This window comes from Carica papaya, chromosome 8 (assembly GCF_054855325.1).
Source record: "Carica papaya isolate Zhongbai chromosome 8, ASM5485532v1, whole genome shotgun sequence".
Taxonomy (NCBI): Eukaryota; Viridiplantae; Streptophyta; class Magnoliopsida; order Brassicales; family Caricaceae; genus Carica; species Carica papaya.
The window spans coordinates 33,033,935-33,050,787 of record NC_142316.1 but is presented as its reverse complement, the minus strand read 5'-3'; the positions used below and the strand labels follow the sequence as shown (position 1 = coordinate 33,050,787).

At 31.5% G+C, this 16,853-nt stretch overlaps 4 protein-coding genes across 4 annotated transcripts; 1 reads left to right on the top strand and 3 right to left on the bottom strand.

The window, feature by feature from the left end:
* Positions 1-908: 908 nt before the first annotated feature.
* Positions 909-3,429, bottom strand: LOC110822725 (F-box family protein). The gene is made up of 2 exons (XM_022052899.2): positions 3,288-3,429; positions 909-2,345 (listed from the first exon to the last, which is right to left on the bottom strand). The coding sequence occupies exons 1-2, from the start codon at positions 3,317-3,319 to the stop codon at positions 1,247-1,249; spliced, it is 1,131 nt and encodes a 376-aa protein (XP_021908591.2). The 5' UTR covers positions 3,320-3,429; the 3' UTR covers positions 909-1,246.
* Positions 3,430-4,553: 1,124 nt separating this feature from the next.
* On the bottom strand, positions 4,554-6,211 carry LOC110822795 (Glutaredoxin family protein). The gene is made up of 2 exons (XM_022053009.2): positions 4,849-6,211; positions 4,554-4,760 (listed from the first exon to the last, which is right to left on the bottom strand). Exon 1 carries the CDS (start codon positions 6,072-6,074, stop codon positions 4,863-4,865), a length of 1,212 nt encoding a protein of 403 aa, XP_021908701.1. The 5' UTR covers positions 6,075-6,211; the 3' UTR covers positions 4,554-4,760; positions 4,849-4,862.
* A 2,637-nt stretch (positions 6,212-8,848) lies between these two features.
* LOC110822905 (uncharacterized) lies at positions 8,849-10,241 on the top strand. Its single transcript, XM_022053139.2, has one exon. The coding sequence runs from the start codon at positions 8,939-8,941 to the stop codon at positions 9,848-9,850; it is 912 nt and encodes a 303-aa protein (XP_021908831.1). The 5' UTR covers positions 8,849-8,938; the 3' UTR covers positions 9,851-10,241.
* Positions 10,242-13,564: 3,323 nt separating this feature from the next.
* Positions 13,565-16,642, bottom strand: LOC110822799 (alpha carbonic anhydrase 1). Its single transcript, XM_022053014.2, has 6 exons — positions 16,284-16,642; positions 15,585-15,796; positions 14,968-15,074; positions 14,319-14,421; positions 13,997-14,182; positions 13,565-13,894 (listed from the first exon to the last, which is right to left on the bottom strand). The coding sequence occupies exons 1-6, from the start codon at positions 16,375-16,377 to the stop codon at positions 13,745-13,747; spliced, it is 852 nt and encodes a 283-aa protein (XP_021908706.2). The 5' UTR covers positions 16,378-16,642; the 3' UTR covers positions 13,565-13,744.
* Positions 16,643-16,853: the final 211 nt, after the last annotated feature.

Below are 16,853 nucleotides of genomic sequence, written 5' to 3'. Positions count from 1 at the left end.
ATTTATTTTTTTAAAAAAAAAAAATCTTAAATTTTGTGATGGTCAGTTGTGTATTATATTAAATGGAAGTAAGTTTATAAAATTAAGATTCACAAACTAATTTTATAAATACAACTTGTTGGCTCCAAACGTTATCTAATTTTTCTGATACAGATGAACAAGAGAGGATTTGATTATTTGAATAGAAAGCCTTAAAGGTCATGTATGAAGTGCGGCTCCGAGAGAATTGATATGTTCTGATTATATTCACAGTTTATTCTTTGAAACTGTCGAAAATACCACTTAAAATTGGAAGTTCTGTAAAGATTTTGGAAGAAGAAAACGTCTTATTGACACCAGACAGTACAAATCTACATAAACTGATAGGTTTGAAGCAAGCGGATCTTTTTTATCCAACTTATTTAAAAATTTACATCTACTTTAATTAAATAATAAGAGCTGGACTTAATAAGAAAAATTCAAATTTTATGTTAGAAATCAGTTTTTACCATTTTAGTAAAAAATTATACCATTCTCCTAATCAACAGTGTATATTTTTAAAATAAATTTTACAATGTAAGTTCATCTATTCAATAAAGGACTTCTTTTTCAAATATATATATATATATATATATATATATATATATATATACGGGACACACGGATATACATAGATATAGAGAGAGAGAAGAGAGAGACTCCCAAGTTTAGTGCATAGCTCCCCATGGGTGAGTTTCCGACTTTCTGAGCAGAATAAATATTGGTAACTCCAATCCAAAGACAATAAGAGAAAGAACTGGTATACAGTGGCTAACAATCTCACATGCATATTATTACATGCACCGTCTAAAAACCCTACTTAAACAAAGGCCCGCGAAACGCGAAGTATCAACCATTCCTACTGCTTCTAATATTTGAGTTCATAAGAATTTGAAACACAACGATTTTCTTCTTGGCATCATTCAATATCAGAGTCTATCTATATTAAACCAACATATGAAAAAAGAACCCTAATTACAAAGTTTCTCCCAGGAGTATCACAATTTCTTCCCCAAGCGTCAACTGATACAGAAAAAGCTACAGAAAGAGCATCAATGTAGTTGAAAGTTATAGCAGAACATGATCAAGTGTGAGCGCATATGCAACTCTACTTATACAGAATGCATCAAATGGCATTCCATCTGCTGCAGTTAGAATATAAAACCGTAACAACTACAGTATTAATGTGCTCTGTCAGAAAGCAAGCTCACTTTCTCACCACAATCCTTCAAATGAAGTTTGAAACATCCTGGGGCGGTTCAATCCAAATGTTCTCGAAAGGGTCCTGCTCTCCCCAGTCGTGGCACTGCTTACGCGGATAGTATCTACAGTCATCTAGCGAGTAAGATATGCAGCGCTTTCCAAAGAAACGAACTTTTGAAAAGTAGACACTATTCCTCATTATTCCAGGGAGGTCGGTTCTTGATTGAGATGATAAGAAGCTTGCAAAAAGTGTCACACCATCTAGGGATGTCATCTCTTCCCATACCATGTTTGCCCTGTCAAGTTTAAATATAATGGGATTCTCACTACAGCATGTATAAATGACTAAGATATCCCCTTTGTACTCGGCCATGAATTTTCCTTTCCACCAGTTTTTGGCGAAAAAATTCTCAGGACATCTGGGTGGAGGTACAGAAAGAACATTCCACGTTTGTTCTGAAGGATCAAAAACACCTAGCCAGCCCGTGAGACTTAGACAGTAAAATTGACCATTGCAGAAAACAAGCTTATTCCAAATGCTACTAACAAAAGGCAAGCGATTTTGGAAGTTAACAGTAGTCCAATCTGTTGCACCAGGACTGCAGGTGCTGATAGCAACCACAGTGGGGCTGACATGCTTAACAGTAAATACCACACAGCTTGCAGATGTTGGAGCAGAAGAGAAAGCAACTATCTGGTATGTCAACTCAAATCTAGGCAACTTGATCAGCTCCCTAGTAAATGGATTAAAGAAGAACACGCGGTATGTTCTAGGTCTGTATAGCAGCAACCAACCATCTTTTGTATAACAGACCCTCGACCCATACAACTCTGGTAATTCAAATGAGTATGTGTTGCGCTGCGATGGATCGTAGAATTCATACAAATTACCATATTTTGGGAAATACATAAGCCATGGTGATTGGTTAACTATCCGGACTGAAATTGCAACAGTATGCCATCTCTTGCAAACAACAGAGGCTCGAACATTATCGATTAATGATAGTTGGGACAAGATTAATTCCAAAAGTTCTGCAGGAAGGTCTGCCCAATTTTGTAGCTCCATTTTTTCCTTCTTAACCCCAATCTCCACTCGTTCAACCTCCTTCACTGTGTCAGCCAACCTATAAGAATCAGATTGAACCAGTTAATGAGCTCAAATGAGCTACAAGTGACTTCAAAAAAGCAATACAAAGATGTCCAGATGAAAGAGATAGAACTTCAAAATGGTCCTAGATTGAAAGCAATGCACTTCGCTAAAATATTTACTATTATATCCACATTAAATGTTGAGGCCAAGAGATGCTAACACGATGTACATCTGGCGAAAGCATTAAATGTATTGAATTGGAGTTAAAAAGATAAACAGCCAGAACCAATAACAAATAATTACACCATAAATAGTTGCTTTCGATCATCTGTCGATCACAAACGTAACAAGAGAAACAAAATGATTATATTAAAAGATTAAAATGATTAAGATCTTATAATAAAATACATTGTAGACTGACAATCAACAACCATAGATTCTAGTTCATGTTAAAAACAAATTGAATGGTTCAACTTAGGGTCCTAATTCCTCACTCGTCACTAATTGGAAAATCACTGTTTTTCATTGTAGTAATCCCTAAAATCCTACACTCATTTCCAAACACCAGATAGACTAAGACCCAATTCACATAACCACCGAAATAAAGAATCAGGTACCAATTCCGAGAAATAATAGTTGTACCCATCACCAACTAGAAAATCCTGAATACATCTTCAAAAATCTGATTTGACCAAATGACTAAAACCCTAGTATTATCTAGGGCATAGTAAAAACATGAACCTCAACACTTCAAATTCCACAACAAATTTGAAAAATCAAGCCCCATTAATCGTGTAAAACACATTTCCAGCTAAAAAAAACCCAGATTAATCTAATTCCTAAAACCCCAAAATCATTTCCGAGAAACTCTTAACTATAAGGACCCAAAACCAAAATTAAAAAAGGTAAATCTAAATAAACATTCCAAATTTCGTAAATATTTGAAGAGAAAAAGAAATGGAGAAACGAAACTCACGATTTCAGCTTTCTTCTCCTTTTCCCAGCCATAGTGAGAGCAGCCAAAAGAAGCTAAAGCCTCTCTCTCTGTCTTCGGTGCAGCGAACGATATGAGTGAAAGAAAGAAAGAGAAAGGGAAGTTAAAATTATACAACGTACTTACCATAAGTGGAGATATATAGACACGTGGAAGATAATGCAGGTACCGTGGGCCATCCAATCATTGATGGTAACGTGTACAAAATACTTTGACCGTCTACGTGGCAGGTTTCTACTGGATGGTTTCAATAGCATTTGTATGGATGCTCCTGCATGGAATGAAAACTCCGATAGTTACTCTTTTTAGTATAACAGCAATAAATTTTGACTTTATAGGAGAAAGTCCACGATGCTCATTTTCTTCCTCGTAAATTTGGATTTAATAGATAATATTTTTAAATTATTACTTATTATTTATTTAGAGGAGAAAATGTAACTTAATTTAAATAATTTTAATCATTTTGTTGAAATCTTAAAAAATATAAAAATTCTCATATATTCTTGAACTGTTTCAATAAAAAATAAAAATTTTCATGTACTATTTCATGTCTATATATATATATATATATATATTAATTATAAATTCAAACTAATTTTTTAAATTATCTTAAAATTATTTCAATTTTAATATTTTTTTTTAAATTATGGACCGATAAATCATATATTAAAATCATATCCCGAACACTTTTGAATATATAATTATAATATAAAATCAATATTAATGCATTTGATGATTATCGTAAATTAATAAAAAAAACAATCATTGGATAAACATATAATTTAGAAATTAATCTTTTAAAATAAAATCAATTCTATGAATTTTTCTTTTTTTTTTTTTGTAAATTTTACCACATGGATAAAGAAATGTTTAGCCTTACATTTTTGCAAATTAAAATTACTAGTAAATGCATTTATTATATTTAACATATAAAAAATTATACCATTTGATGGCAGCTTTTGTTGGTTCTTGACGTGTTCATTAAATTCGAAATAAATTTCATTATAAATTTTTTTAAAAATGAAATAAAATTTATTATATCGAAAGATAAGACAAAACAATTTTAGAATATTTTGGACCCATAACAAAATAATTGATGTGATGGAACAATATAAGGTTAAAATGGAATGGTGATAAGATAATTTTTTTTTTATATTTTTTTAGTACAATGTAATATGATATATATTTATTTTAAATTCACTTACATAATACCATATATATATGAGTAATAGTGGAAAACGGGGAAGATGAACGTAGAAGTTAGATGTGAAATTCTTAAAGCACATTCTGGCAAATACAAAAGTCAAGAAAATTACAGTACCAATTAGATCGGTACATTGAAAAATTAAGGTTCAAAACACAATCAATCAAACAACACCTTAGAGTTTGGGGCCTAAAACCCACTTTAGAAACCCACTTCTGCTTCTTCTTCTTCTTCTTCTTCTTCTTTTTCATCTTCTCGTATCAATAAAAACAATCTTTCAGCCATCAGATCAAATGAAAAAACCAAACCCAATGAACAAAACAATCCAAATTCACATACCCAATTTCCAAAAATCAACAGCAGATCGGGCACTGAATCAATCCATTCTCATTACACTCACCACATTTCACCATCTTCTTCTGTTGTTCATCCATAACTTTACAACTCCCATTGCACTCCACGCACATCAGAAATCTTACTCCCCCACATCCCTCGCAGCAGCTGCCGATTCCTCTCGGCATTTCCTCCAACAAGATACCTAACTTGCCTTCTTCTTCCAACTTCACCACTTCGTCTGCTCCCCCGATCAGCCTTCCTTTTACAAAAACCAGTGGGATTTTCACTTCTTTTTTCCCCATTAACGCTCTTAAATCCTCCTTAAACCCCGAGTCCATTGATATATCTCGCTCTAACATCTGCACGTTGTGTGACCCGATTATGGATCGAACAGTGTTGCAGTCCTCAAATGTCTTTCTGATTCCCCGCAGCGTGGTGGTGTAAATGACGACAGCGTTTTCGCCTCTCGGCGGGCAGATTTTCTCGAAAGATTGGAGGATTTTCTCGGAATATTCTTGGGATTTGGTTAATTTTCGGGTTTGAGGTGCGGGTGAAATTATCATCTTGATTTGTTCTCCTTCTTCACAGAGCTCTTTCTCGTATGAAGCTACGAGGTCTGGATCGAAAAGTGGGCTGAAACTTTGTCTCCTCTGCGACAAAAACCCAGAGTCGCTCAACTCTGATTTCACCGGAAAACTCAACCTCAACACGGCCCTGCTCGGAGTCTCTAAAGAATTTATCGTCTTCAAGGTCTGTTTAGGGCTAAATCCTGACCTTCCTGGAACAGAACCCATGACATTCGACTGTCCCCTGTTCTCTTTCCCTCCAAAACGCTTCACCTTCTTCGGCGACCCAATCTGGCTCAAGAACTTCAACGGACTCCGGCCGTCCTTATCTGCCAATCCCCGGAGAAAAACATGCGTTCTCGGGCTTTTCTTGGCCGAAACCGACATGGGTACTCCCTCCTCGAGACCCTCCATCAACTCCCACGCGTTAATAACCTCCGGCTCGTCTCGAGGCGGCGATCTCTTCACCCCCGCCGCCGTCTCTACAACAATCTCTTTAACGGGTTGTTCTTGGTGTTTCCTTCGTCGTTCATTGTCGATATCAAGCACGCCGTAAGTACTGGAAGTGAGAGAAACGACGTGGTTGATGTAGTCGCCGCCATTATTGAGAATAATATCTCGAGTGAGTTCCTTCTTGAAGTGTTTTGAAGAAACGCAGCCCATTGTTTCTGGTTCAGTCCTACAGTTATCAGGACAGTTTTTGTTCGAAATTAAGGAAAAAAAAATCCGAGGAAGAAGATGAGGAGACTTAATTTCCTTTTTGAAACATGACCGTTACTTGTCCGGAACGGGCCCCAACGGTCAAATTTTTCGAATGTTATATCGTGGGAGCTTTGTCGGAAGCCCCTGGATTTGTCTTTTATTACTTTTTTGCCTCCTAAATTTCCCAATTATTAGAATTTTCTTTTATCCATCATATCCCCATTACAGTTTTATTTTTTAAGATCTGATTAGATCATGATTTTTTAATAATTTAATATTATGAAGCGTACGCTTTTTAATTACTTAACATGAATTATTAATTATCGTCTCTACAGCTTTTTCATCAATTTTAATAGTTTAATCACAAAATTTTAAAGAAAACTAAAAATTTTTTTTACAAAAATGACATGTAATTTTTACCAATTAAATTATTTATTAATTTTAAATGTTTTTTTTTTAAAACTATTTTTAGCAAATTAAATTTGATTAAATGTCCTGTTTGAGGATAAACAGTTCAGTTCGAGTGAAAGGCCCAAATTTCTGACAGCTTGAAACTTGCAAGCCCAACCTTTTGTGAAAATTGGCCTTTCTTCCCATTGATATAATTTTTAAAATTAAAAGATAATTAATTAGCTTATTAATTATTAATTTTAGTTTAATCCAATACTTAAGTTTAACCCATTTGGTTGGCACTAATCAGTTGGACGCTTTACGAAGAAAACCAAAACCCTTTTTTTTTTTTTTTTTGGGTACCTCGAATATTATTATAAATCATTTTTTACATATGTATATACATATACATATAATAAAGGGATGGGATAGAGAAGACATATTTAACATTTATATATGAGGCGTCTATGGCAGGATTTGGCTGGAATGATCTCATTTTTGTCTACACAATTATGTCAAGACACTGTGCTGTGTGTGCAAGACACATCACGTGCCTCGTGATCCTAAATTGCCGCAATCAAATTTCAACACAGCCCATTGTTTCTTGCCTCTTGGGTTATATCTATTATAATGTTTATATATATATATATATATAGAGTATGGGTGTCTTAGAAAATTATGGCACGTTTCTTGTACCATTAAAAATATCATAATCATAATCATACTCATAGTATGTAATTACTCTTTGTTCTACACTAGTCAAGGTAAAAGTTTTGAACTTTGAAAACATAATGACAATCGTACCAATTCATAGTTTAATTCAACATCAAAATAGAAAAAAAAAAAAAAAAAGAAGAAGGTTCCTCTTGTTTTGTCGTTATTATTTTATTTTTCCAATTAAAAAAAATATATTATAAATATCGATATTTTTTAAAAAAATTATAAATTTTGAATATATTTACTGACAATATAATATTTTATAAATAAAATATAATTTAAATAAATAAATCCTTACAAACTCCAAACTTTAGATATATTGTATATGAGATATTTGGACGCATTAGGGCATAACCTTAATGATTGCTTTTACTATAGCCACGTGGCATTATGTGATTCCCCCCAATTCGGCTGTTCCCAATTTTATTAAAAAGTCAAGAATAACCTTGTTTGTATTTTTCTTATATTCCATAAATAATTCTAATTCCGGAGGACAAATTTGACTCGGTATGTTACTTTTTCTTGCTGACGTCATACCATTCTAGAACTTTTAAAAACGCTGTGTTTAGTTATTATAATTAATTAGAAATATTGGCTTTAATTATTTGATAATTAATTCAACTGCTCGATCATTTTCGATATTGAAATCCAGTTGTTGGCTTCAAAGGGGTCACCAAATTATTATTATTATTATTATTTTATAAATGGTATTTTTTAATTTATTTTGGTATCAAATTAATTGTAATGTATAAATATATATACATACATATATTATTTTATCAATTGACCACGTGTACAATTTGGCTGATGTGGAAAAAAAACTGCCAGACCAATGAATAATTGTATGAATCAAGACCATGGGTAGCATTTTGCATTCTGAGTATCTTTAATTCAATTAAATTCTAATTCGATACGATAATATTTTTATATTTAATAATGAATTCGGATTCAATATAGTTTAAGTTGACAATAAAAAACGAGTGGGTTTGTACTGATTTAAACTTGGTATTTTGAAAAATAAATCAAAATAATTTATATGCACCAAAAAACTAATACGTATATATATTATATATATATATAACAGAAACCAAAGAATCATCATATGTTCACATGAGTTATATACAGCTTAATTATAATATTTTCACCTTTCTATCTTTAGGTAAGTCAAGGGTAAGTCAACTAATCCTCGAATAGAATTTGTCTTGGTAATCCCCAAACCAAATCTCTCTCTAATCTCATAAATCCTCACATTAGATTTATCTTTTCTCAATCCCATTCTGGAGCCGAGCCGAGCCGAGCCAGTTGGATCGGCTAACCAATAAAATTGCGATCAGCGTTTTTCCCATTTTGGCTTTCGCTTTCAGTGGATTTTCTTTTTTTTTTTTTTTTTTTTCTTCAACTATCTACTATTTTCGTTGTCAAAATATTAAAATTTAAATAGAAAAAAATACAAAAAAGGAAAAGAATGCTTTCACGAAATTAAAGATCGCCGAATAGCACAGGGTCAACAAAGTTGAAAAATTAAAACTCTTACCTCCAAAAATTAAATAATTAAATAAATAAAATTAGTTTTTTTTTTCTTTTATTTTATATATATATAAACCTGCCATGGCGACCACACTTCTCTCTCAGACTTTTTATTCCCCTTCTGCAAAAAGCCTCTCTTTCTGTTTTTCTTTTTCATCTTCTGCACGAACTTTTGTGGCTTTATACGTACCATGCCACAAGTGGATCTTGAGACGCTCGTGTCAGCCTGTGCCGGCGGCTCATGCGATAGGAAAATCGCCTGCGAAACCCTTGCCACCACCGACGCTCAGACGGATCATCCGCCGGGTCAACCCGATTCTATTCCGCCGGATTTCCCGCCCGATTCGTTTTATCTCTCCAAGGACGACGAGTTTGACTGGTTCGACCGAAATGCCTTCTACGAGCGCAAGGATTCTCAGAAAGGGAACTCCAACTCCACCAATTTAAACCCGAATGTGAACCCGACTTGTGTCTCCACGTCTCAGCGGTTTGCTTTGAAAACCAAGGCCTCTATCATCGGCTTGCCTAAGCCTCAAAAGGCTTGTTATGCTGATGCGAAGAACAGGAGGAACTCTAAGCCTGCTATCACTCAACTGTTCCCTAAACGGTCGGGATCAGCAGGAAAATGTGATTCTTCCGTACTAGTCGAGCCTTCTTCACCGAAGGTTTCTTGTATGGGAAGAGTGAGATCCAAGAGAGACCGGAACCGGCGGCTGAAGAACCGCCAAAAACCGGAAAGATCCGAAGAATCCAGAAAAGGAAAAGACAAATCCATCTCGAGAAGGAAACCTGGCCTCTTGGCAAGTTTACGATCAATTTTCCGGTCAGGCAGCAAGGATCAGACGGCGCGTGATAGAAACTCGCGGCAATTAGATTATCCGTCGGCGAGGAAGATCGACACAATCACGACGCCCGATATCCGTAGGAGGCTGCCGCCGGGAGATGCGCAGTCAATTTCGGCTGAGTCAATTTCCCCGCCGAGGAAGAGCGGCAACGCGAGGAAATCGTTCGAATCTGAACCGGCCGGTCTGGGCGGAATGAAACGGTTCGTGTCGGGTAGGAGATCCGACTCGTGGGCGGATATCGACGCGGTGGGATCGTGATTGACATTTCGTCTCTAGCGAGGCGCGTGGGGCCCCTAACACAGTAGGAGTTTGGTGGCGGTCTTGATTGGGTAGCTTGTGCGGGGCCCGCTTCCGTTTAACATGTCGTTGGTATGACGTGGCACGCTGAATAACGGTCTCTCCTCCACGGTAAAAAAGTAAAAAACCACAGTTAATTCCCATCTCGTTTGCGTTTACTTTTGCTTTTTTTTTTTTTTTTTCTACTCTACTCTTTCTGGCAATTGTTTGTAAATATTATTGAGTGTTTTTTTTTTTTTTCTTCTTTTTGGGAGTGAAACGGTTGTAAATTTTTGTTGTAATAGTCACATTATTATTAAAAAAATTTAAAATTATGTTGATTGATAAATAATCAATCGTAAATTTACATGGACGTGAACCAGAATATAAAATTAGGATATATTTTAAATTTTTAATAATAAATTAGGATATTAAATTTGGTCATAATTATTTTTCTGTGCCAATTAATTATATAGAATATTAAGTAATTTAGGAAAAAAAATCATGACCCATCATTATTCGAATTCTAATTTAAAATAAAAATAATATAAAATAAAATTAGTATATATCATACTGTACTAAAAAATCATTAAAAATATATATTTTTTTAAAAAAATTTCCGTGAAGGTAATTGCTATTTTACTTTACCAGTACAGCGTATATGAGATGTCATAATCCAAATATAATTTTAAAATTACGAATAAATTAGACTAAAAATGTTTAAATTTTTCATTGGAACTAACAGATAAGTAAATACATAGCACACGTTAATCAGGTGGATATAAAATAATAAAAAATAACAATAAAAAATCACAACTTAATAATATGTCTAAAAGATATTAACATTTTTAATTTTTTAGATTTTTATTATTATCTAAATTAATTTACTTTTGATTATTTTCTAAATATTTTTTAAAAAAATATATGATATACAACTAATAATTATTTATAACGTATATTTTATTCAAACAATTTTATCTGTTCTGCTCGTAATATGTCTTATATATATATATATATATATATTTTAAAATTTTATATATTTGTTTTATATATATTTTGGTTGTGAAGGGTGAGAATGGGACAGTTGAGTCATACACGATAGGTGAGGGGTCCGCGTAAAGCAGCTGGCATTGTGAATTGCCTTCTAACCCAAATGCCGTTGATTATAACACTTCTGCTGCTCTCTCCTTTTCATTTTGACAATGACATCATGCTTACCACAGCCATCTGTACGGATCATTTTTTAAATTAATGCTACATGATTAACCCCGGAAATTCTGCCTAAATATCTTTTATTTTTAATACTAAAAAAGTTAATCAGATTTTTAATCAGTTAATCTTGTTAATAAATTTATCAGTTTAGTATAATTTTACCTAAAGTTTTTTTTTTTTCTAATTAAAAATTATTATTTATATCTCTAATACTAATTTTTTTTTTTTTCGCTTTTTGTTTTAAATTTTATTTTGCGAAATAAGAATAGTAATACTATAGAATACAAGTATGATAAAAATATAAGTAATGTACCAATAATGAATATATAATAAATTTCTCATTGTATAATTAAAAATGTAAATGAAATACTTAATTAAATATTAAATAAATAAAATCATGACTGTATCTTAAATTAAAAATAATCCAAGTTTAAATGAAAACATAATACATTTAATTTAAAAATAATATAAAGTATAAATTTTCTAGCATTAGATACGAATAACCAACTTCAAGAAATTTAAAGAGAATAGCACCCAAAAAAAAATTATTTATTCGAATTGAATAAAATAATAGTTTAAAAAAAAAAAAATTTCAGACTGTATTCTCGAAAGACCTTAATTTTTATTTTTATTTTAAAAATATATGCATATATTATTATTATTTGGATACAAAGAGAAACAAACTAAGACAATTAAAAAATAATAATCAGACATGAAACCTGAATAAGAAAACACCAATGATGTTCTCACGAAAAATGTGTATTTATTATTTACCCACACATAAATAAAACTAAATCTAAACTTTAAATGTAAATAATGTCGTTTGCATTAATACATGTGCGTGTACACGCACGACGACACGTATTAACACGTGTCACGATCATCGACGTAAATGCATTTTAAATCAATTTCAACGTATTAAAACTAAAGGGTATTTGATGATTCATCAATATAATAAAACACCAATAATAAAATTGATGAAATTATAATAATTACATTTGCACTGTTTAATTTGTAAGTAAATAATTTATTATACAATCTCATGAAACACATCATTGCAAGTACGTGGTAAAAACAAATTATTTGTTGGTTAAAAAGTTAGTACTTTTACTTTTTACTGTACATTCACTGTCATAAAAAAATGGTTTCTTGCAGAGCAAAATACGAAAGCAGTCACCAACTTTGACTCACTTGTACACACGGCTTCCAGAAGCTTTCTTAGTATCTTATCATCACAGTCAGCTTAATCAAGTAATTGAATTGTGTGTGTGTGTGTGTGTGTATATACACACATGTATATATATATATATGTGTGTGTGTGTGTGTAAGTAGTTAATGCAGATTTCTCTACGTAGAAAAGACAAAAATTAAGTATGGATATACATAAACATAAGTAACTAAAGTCAAGAAACAAACAAAAAAACTGAAAGAATTATTAGGTGTTGGGGATGAGTCAACACAATATGAATATGAATACTCCACTTTAAGTTTTAATTTTTTACTCTTTTGATTTAAATTTAATATAAATCAGTCATGTTTTATAAAATATATGAACTTTATATATACTTGTGAAATACATAATAATTATTTTTGTTCATACGTATTAAACTAGATTATTCGTAGTATAAGATAGAACAATGAACCAATTTAAAAGTCTATGTATGGAAAAAATTAATTTTACTTCTCTGAGTAGCCAATATAGACTGGGTTAGGTCATAGCAGAAAAGTTATAAGTACATTTTTATATTTTATAGGTGAAGTATTTTGTTACTTTGATAGTATTTATCATATAATTTTACAATCTGTTTTTTTTTTTTTTTGTTTATGTATAAAAAAATAAAAATAAGAAGATCAGAATTTTGGGTATTTACTTAATTTAGTTAGATATACGTGTTTTTTTTTATAGTATTTAACATTCTTTATTTTGGAGTATATGATACTTAGGCTATCGGAAGAAAAAATATAAGAAAAATTACCAACTTGTCTCTTAACTCAACTTTTTAAGTTGCTTAGTTACTAAAACTGTTATTTCGGGGAAGAATAATGAATTATTAGTCTGAATGATTTGGAAGACATAATTGAATATGTATTGTTAGGTTCCGTTTGTACATTTGGTAGAATTTGACGTATTTTAACTAGATATTTTGCATGAACTCATTGTATGTTTTTTAGAATTTTTTTTTTGTGATTTAAATAATTTTTTCAGCTGATAAACACTAACGATAATATAAACAGAATATAAGTTTTATCACAACAAAATATCCTATATTTAAAAATATTAGTTGATAAATGAATGAATTATCATCAAAATTTTGACCTTTAATGATTAGTTTAAATACTGATATTCTTACTTGAAGTTATATGAGTAAGTTTCACTACTATTTTTCAATATAAAAATAATAAGTTTCGGTACTATTTTTTTTCGACTAGTTTAATTTTTGTTAACTTTTTTTTTTAAAAAAAAGATAATACTAATAAAGAGAGTAAATAAAGGGTTAAATTTTTCCAAACCCTTATTTTCTATCCTCTCCAAAACCTAATTACACTAAAGAAAAGAAAAGAAAAAAAAAAAAAAAAAAAACAAAGTAATCTTCTACTCCCTCTTACCCATTTCTCAACATCCAAACATGCCCTTAATAAAAATAACTTGTATAAAAGACACATCTACTCGTTGCCGAGTGGATTAGTAATTTGATCATAATACGCTTGAATTTTTCTGCCATTCAGCACCTGCACCGGCCTCGCATTCTTCTTATACGGTTTATCCAGAGGAGCTCTCAACATCTCTACCTGTGAATTCGATATGGTTCTCACCTGTACGTATACAATTTTTTTTGTAAATTATAACTATAGTATAAAATTAAAAATATAATAAAAATTAAACCCCAAATGCAAACTTTATATTATATATGTTACCCTGGCAAGGACGGTCCAGACGACGTACTCGGTGCACGGAGGAGTTGTGAGGGAGCCAAGATATCTATAATATTTTCGTGGTTTAATTTTAATCAATTTGCTGTCGAATTTCCCAAGTGGAATTTCGGCTCTTTCCTCTTTCTTGCACTTGTCGTCATCTGCGAGTTCTTCCAACTTGTTTTTCAGCTGCAATATTCAATATATATAAAATATAATATATTTTAGAAAAATAAAAAATATTTTCAAGTAATTACAAAATACTTTTATAAAATAAAATAAAATATTTTGTGTAATGTGAATTAAGAAGTCAAATAAATCATACCGCAGAAACGAGTGGGTCGTCTCTGCCCAACTGATAAAGAATTGCCACGACCGCTATGCCATCGTCGTATGCCTGGTGGACTAAGTGGAGCTCGGCATCGTATCTGCATTTTTTTTTTTTGTAATTTAATAGTATAAATTTCTAAATTGTAAATAAATTATATCATAGATTGTAAATTTTATAATTATTTTTAAATATTAATATCTAATAATTAAAATACACCCGTCAATTAGTTTAATCTTTTTTTTTATTTTTTATTTTTTTAAAAAAGTTCTGGAAATTTTTGAAAATTCTGGATGGAGGGTTCCCGAATTTTCTTGTACATATGGGCCCAAGCCCATAAAAAGAAATCACACACCAAAATTTAGGCCCAAGCCCACACCCAAGCCCATAAAAAGAAACCCGTAGCACAAAATTTAAGCCCAAGCCCAAACCCAAGCCCAAACCATAAAAAGAAAAACCTAGCCCAAAATTTAGGCCAAAGCCCAAACCCAAGCCCACGACCAAGCCCAAGCCCATAAAAGAAAACCATAGCCCAAAATTTAGGCCCAAGGCCGAGCCCATAATTCGAAACAATGTGTTTTTAAAAAAATTAAATTTTATATATATATATAAAAAAAAAGGTTATCTTGGAAGAGAGAAAACTCACCGGACTCCATTGATTTGGTGTTCTGAAGGAGTGTGCCAGTGCATTTGCTTCAAGGTGTAGATTCTGCCGTCTATCACAAGTTCCCCAAAGTCCTCTTCAAATAACACCTGTGTATATATATATATATATATATATACATATATAATTTAATTTTCATGTATTTAATGTTTGATAATTTTAATTTAGCACTTAATTAATTTCAAATGAGTTTCCAATACAAATTAATTAACAATTAAATCCGGACAGAAACTTCACTGCCATTTCAGTCACAAACGGGTGTCAACCGTTAAAAAACTCTCTGTATATTTTGTCATATTTATTATTTTTTTGTTTAATTTTTTTAATATCTGATTAAGAAAATTAATTAATTAGCATGACACAGAGATCCAGCAAGTTATAACCTCACACGTGAATCTGGTATGACCATTAATATATAATTATAATTTTAGGAAGAGATCAGGTAGCTAATTAATTAGCATTACTTAAATAAATAATTATTAAAAAAATTGTGCAGCGGTTGTGTAAAATGAAGAAAAATATTTATAAATTTATATTTTTATTAAAATAATAATTAATTAATAAATTCAATAACTAATAATATAATGACAGTAAATTACCCCAACACTGTAAATATGGTTAACGAGAGTGGCGTTTGCGGAGGTGTATTTTCTGATCAGAGAGCCTAATGTCTCGTTCAAAACGGCATCGTTTTTGTCAATATCGATAGGAGACTGCATTTTCCCAGATAAGCACGTTTCGTAGTGTTGGTGTAGATTTCCCCATTTATTAGGACCCAGATTGCTTCCATAATTGTACTCAATTTCCATCTCTGTAAAGTCATAATATTATTTTGTTAATTACAATAATCCATCAACTAAAAATAAAAATCACAATATTAATCCTCTGTTTGGTAGATAATATACATACTTTTATTTATTTATTCTTTTAAAAAATATATATATACATATATTGTATGTGGTGTGGCAGTATTTCAAGTACTATAAATGAAAATAATTTTGTAAAATTAAAAAAAATATATATTTTCTTAAAAATTCTTTGAAATTCATCCTATTTTTTATAATTATATCTTTTAACCTAACCCTATCTTAAATTTTGATTTAGTTTACAATCAAAGATCTTATTTGAAGGGTGTCAGTGTATTTTACGATTGATTGATTAATATATGTATATCACTTAATTAAAGAACAAAGAACTTCAAACTGATCAGAAGGAAAAAAAAAGCATTACAACATGAAATATTAAACAAGAAAATTAAAGAAGAGAGATGAGATATATAATTTTGTATAATTACATACCCTCCTCAGGACCAGGATGAGCAGAAGCAAGACCAATCAAAACTGCAGCAAGAACGATAAGGAGAACCAACAAGGAGAATCTACAGCCATCCATGGCGACGTAGATGATGTATATGTAACACTACTGTATGTATAGTTCAAATCCTAACCTATCTTCCTACTACCTGCTTCTAAATTTCATCTTTGTAGACTACCAATAACGAGCAAGGCAATTATGCTGATTCATACATATATATATATATATATATATGGTGTTTGGGTGTACGTATATGCGTCTAAATAAATCTCAGGTGCAGGGTGGAATGAAGTATTTTGGAACTTGAGGATATATGTGGCTACACTTGCTAAACATGGATCTATACTCAGCTATATATAGATTATAGAATGGTGTTTGTGTCAAATTTAGTGTGAGTTCTCAACTTACTTTAGTTACTATTACCCTGTGTTTTTCTTAAGTTAACTAGTATTTATATATTATATATATATATGTTTGTGTGTATATATATATATATATATACTATTTTAGTTAATTGATGTTATGTATTACTAGATATTATTTGTATGTAAAAT

Excerpts from the sequence above, each read along its gene's own strand:
- LOC110822795 (XM_022053009.2), bottom strand. The coding sequence starts at position 6,074 with ATGGGCTGCGTTTCTTCAAAACACTTCAAGAAGGAACTCACTCGAGAT.
- LOC110822799 (XM_022053014.2), bottom strand. The coding sequence starts at position 16,377 with ATGGATGGCTGTAGATTCTCCTTGTTGGTTCTCCTTATCGTTCTTGCT. Across the intron at positions 15,797-16,283 it reads TCATCCTGGTCCTGAGGAGG|AGATGGAAATTGAGTACAAT; the intron begins GTATGTAATTAT and ends ATGACTTTACAG. Across the intron at positions 14,183-14,318 it reads ACGACCCACTCGTTTCTGCG|CTGAAAAACAAGTTGGAAGA; the intron begins GTATGATTTATT and ends TGAATATTGCAG.
- LOC110822905 (XM_022053139.2), top strand. The coding sequence starts at position 8,939 with ATGCCACAAGTGGATCTTGAGACGCTCGTGTCAGCCTGTGCCGGCGGC.
- LOC110822725 (XM_022052899.2), bottom strand. The coding sequence starts at position 3,319 with ATGGCTGGGAAAAGGAGAAGAAAGCTGAAATC. Across the intron at positions 2,346-3,287 it reads AGGAGAAGAAAGCTGAAATC|GTTGGCTGACACAGTGAAGG; the intron begins GTGAGTTTCGTT and ends TGATTCTTATAG.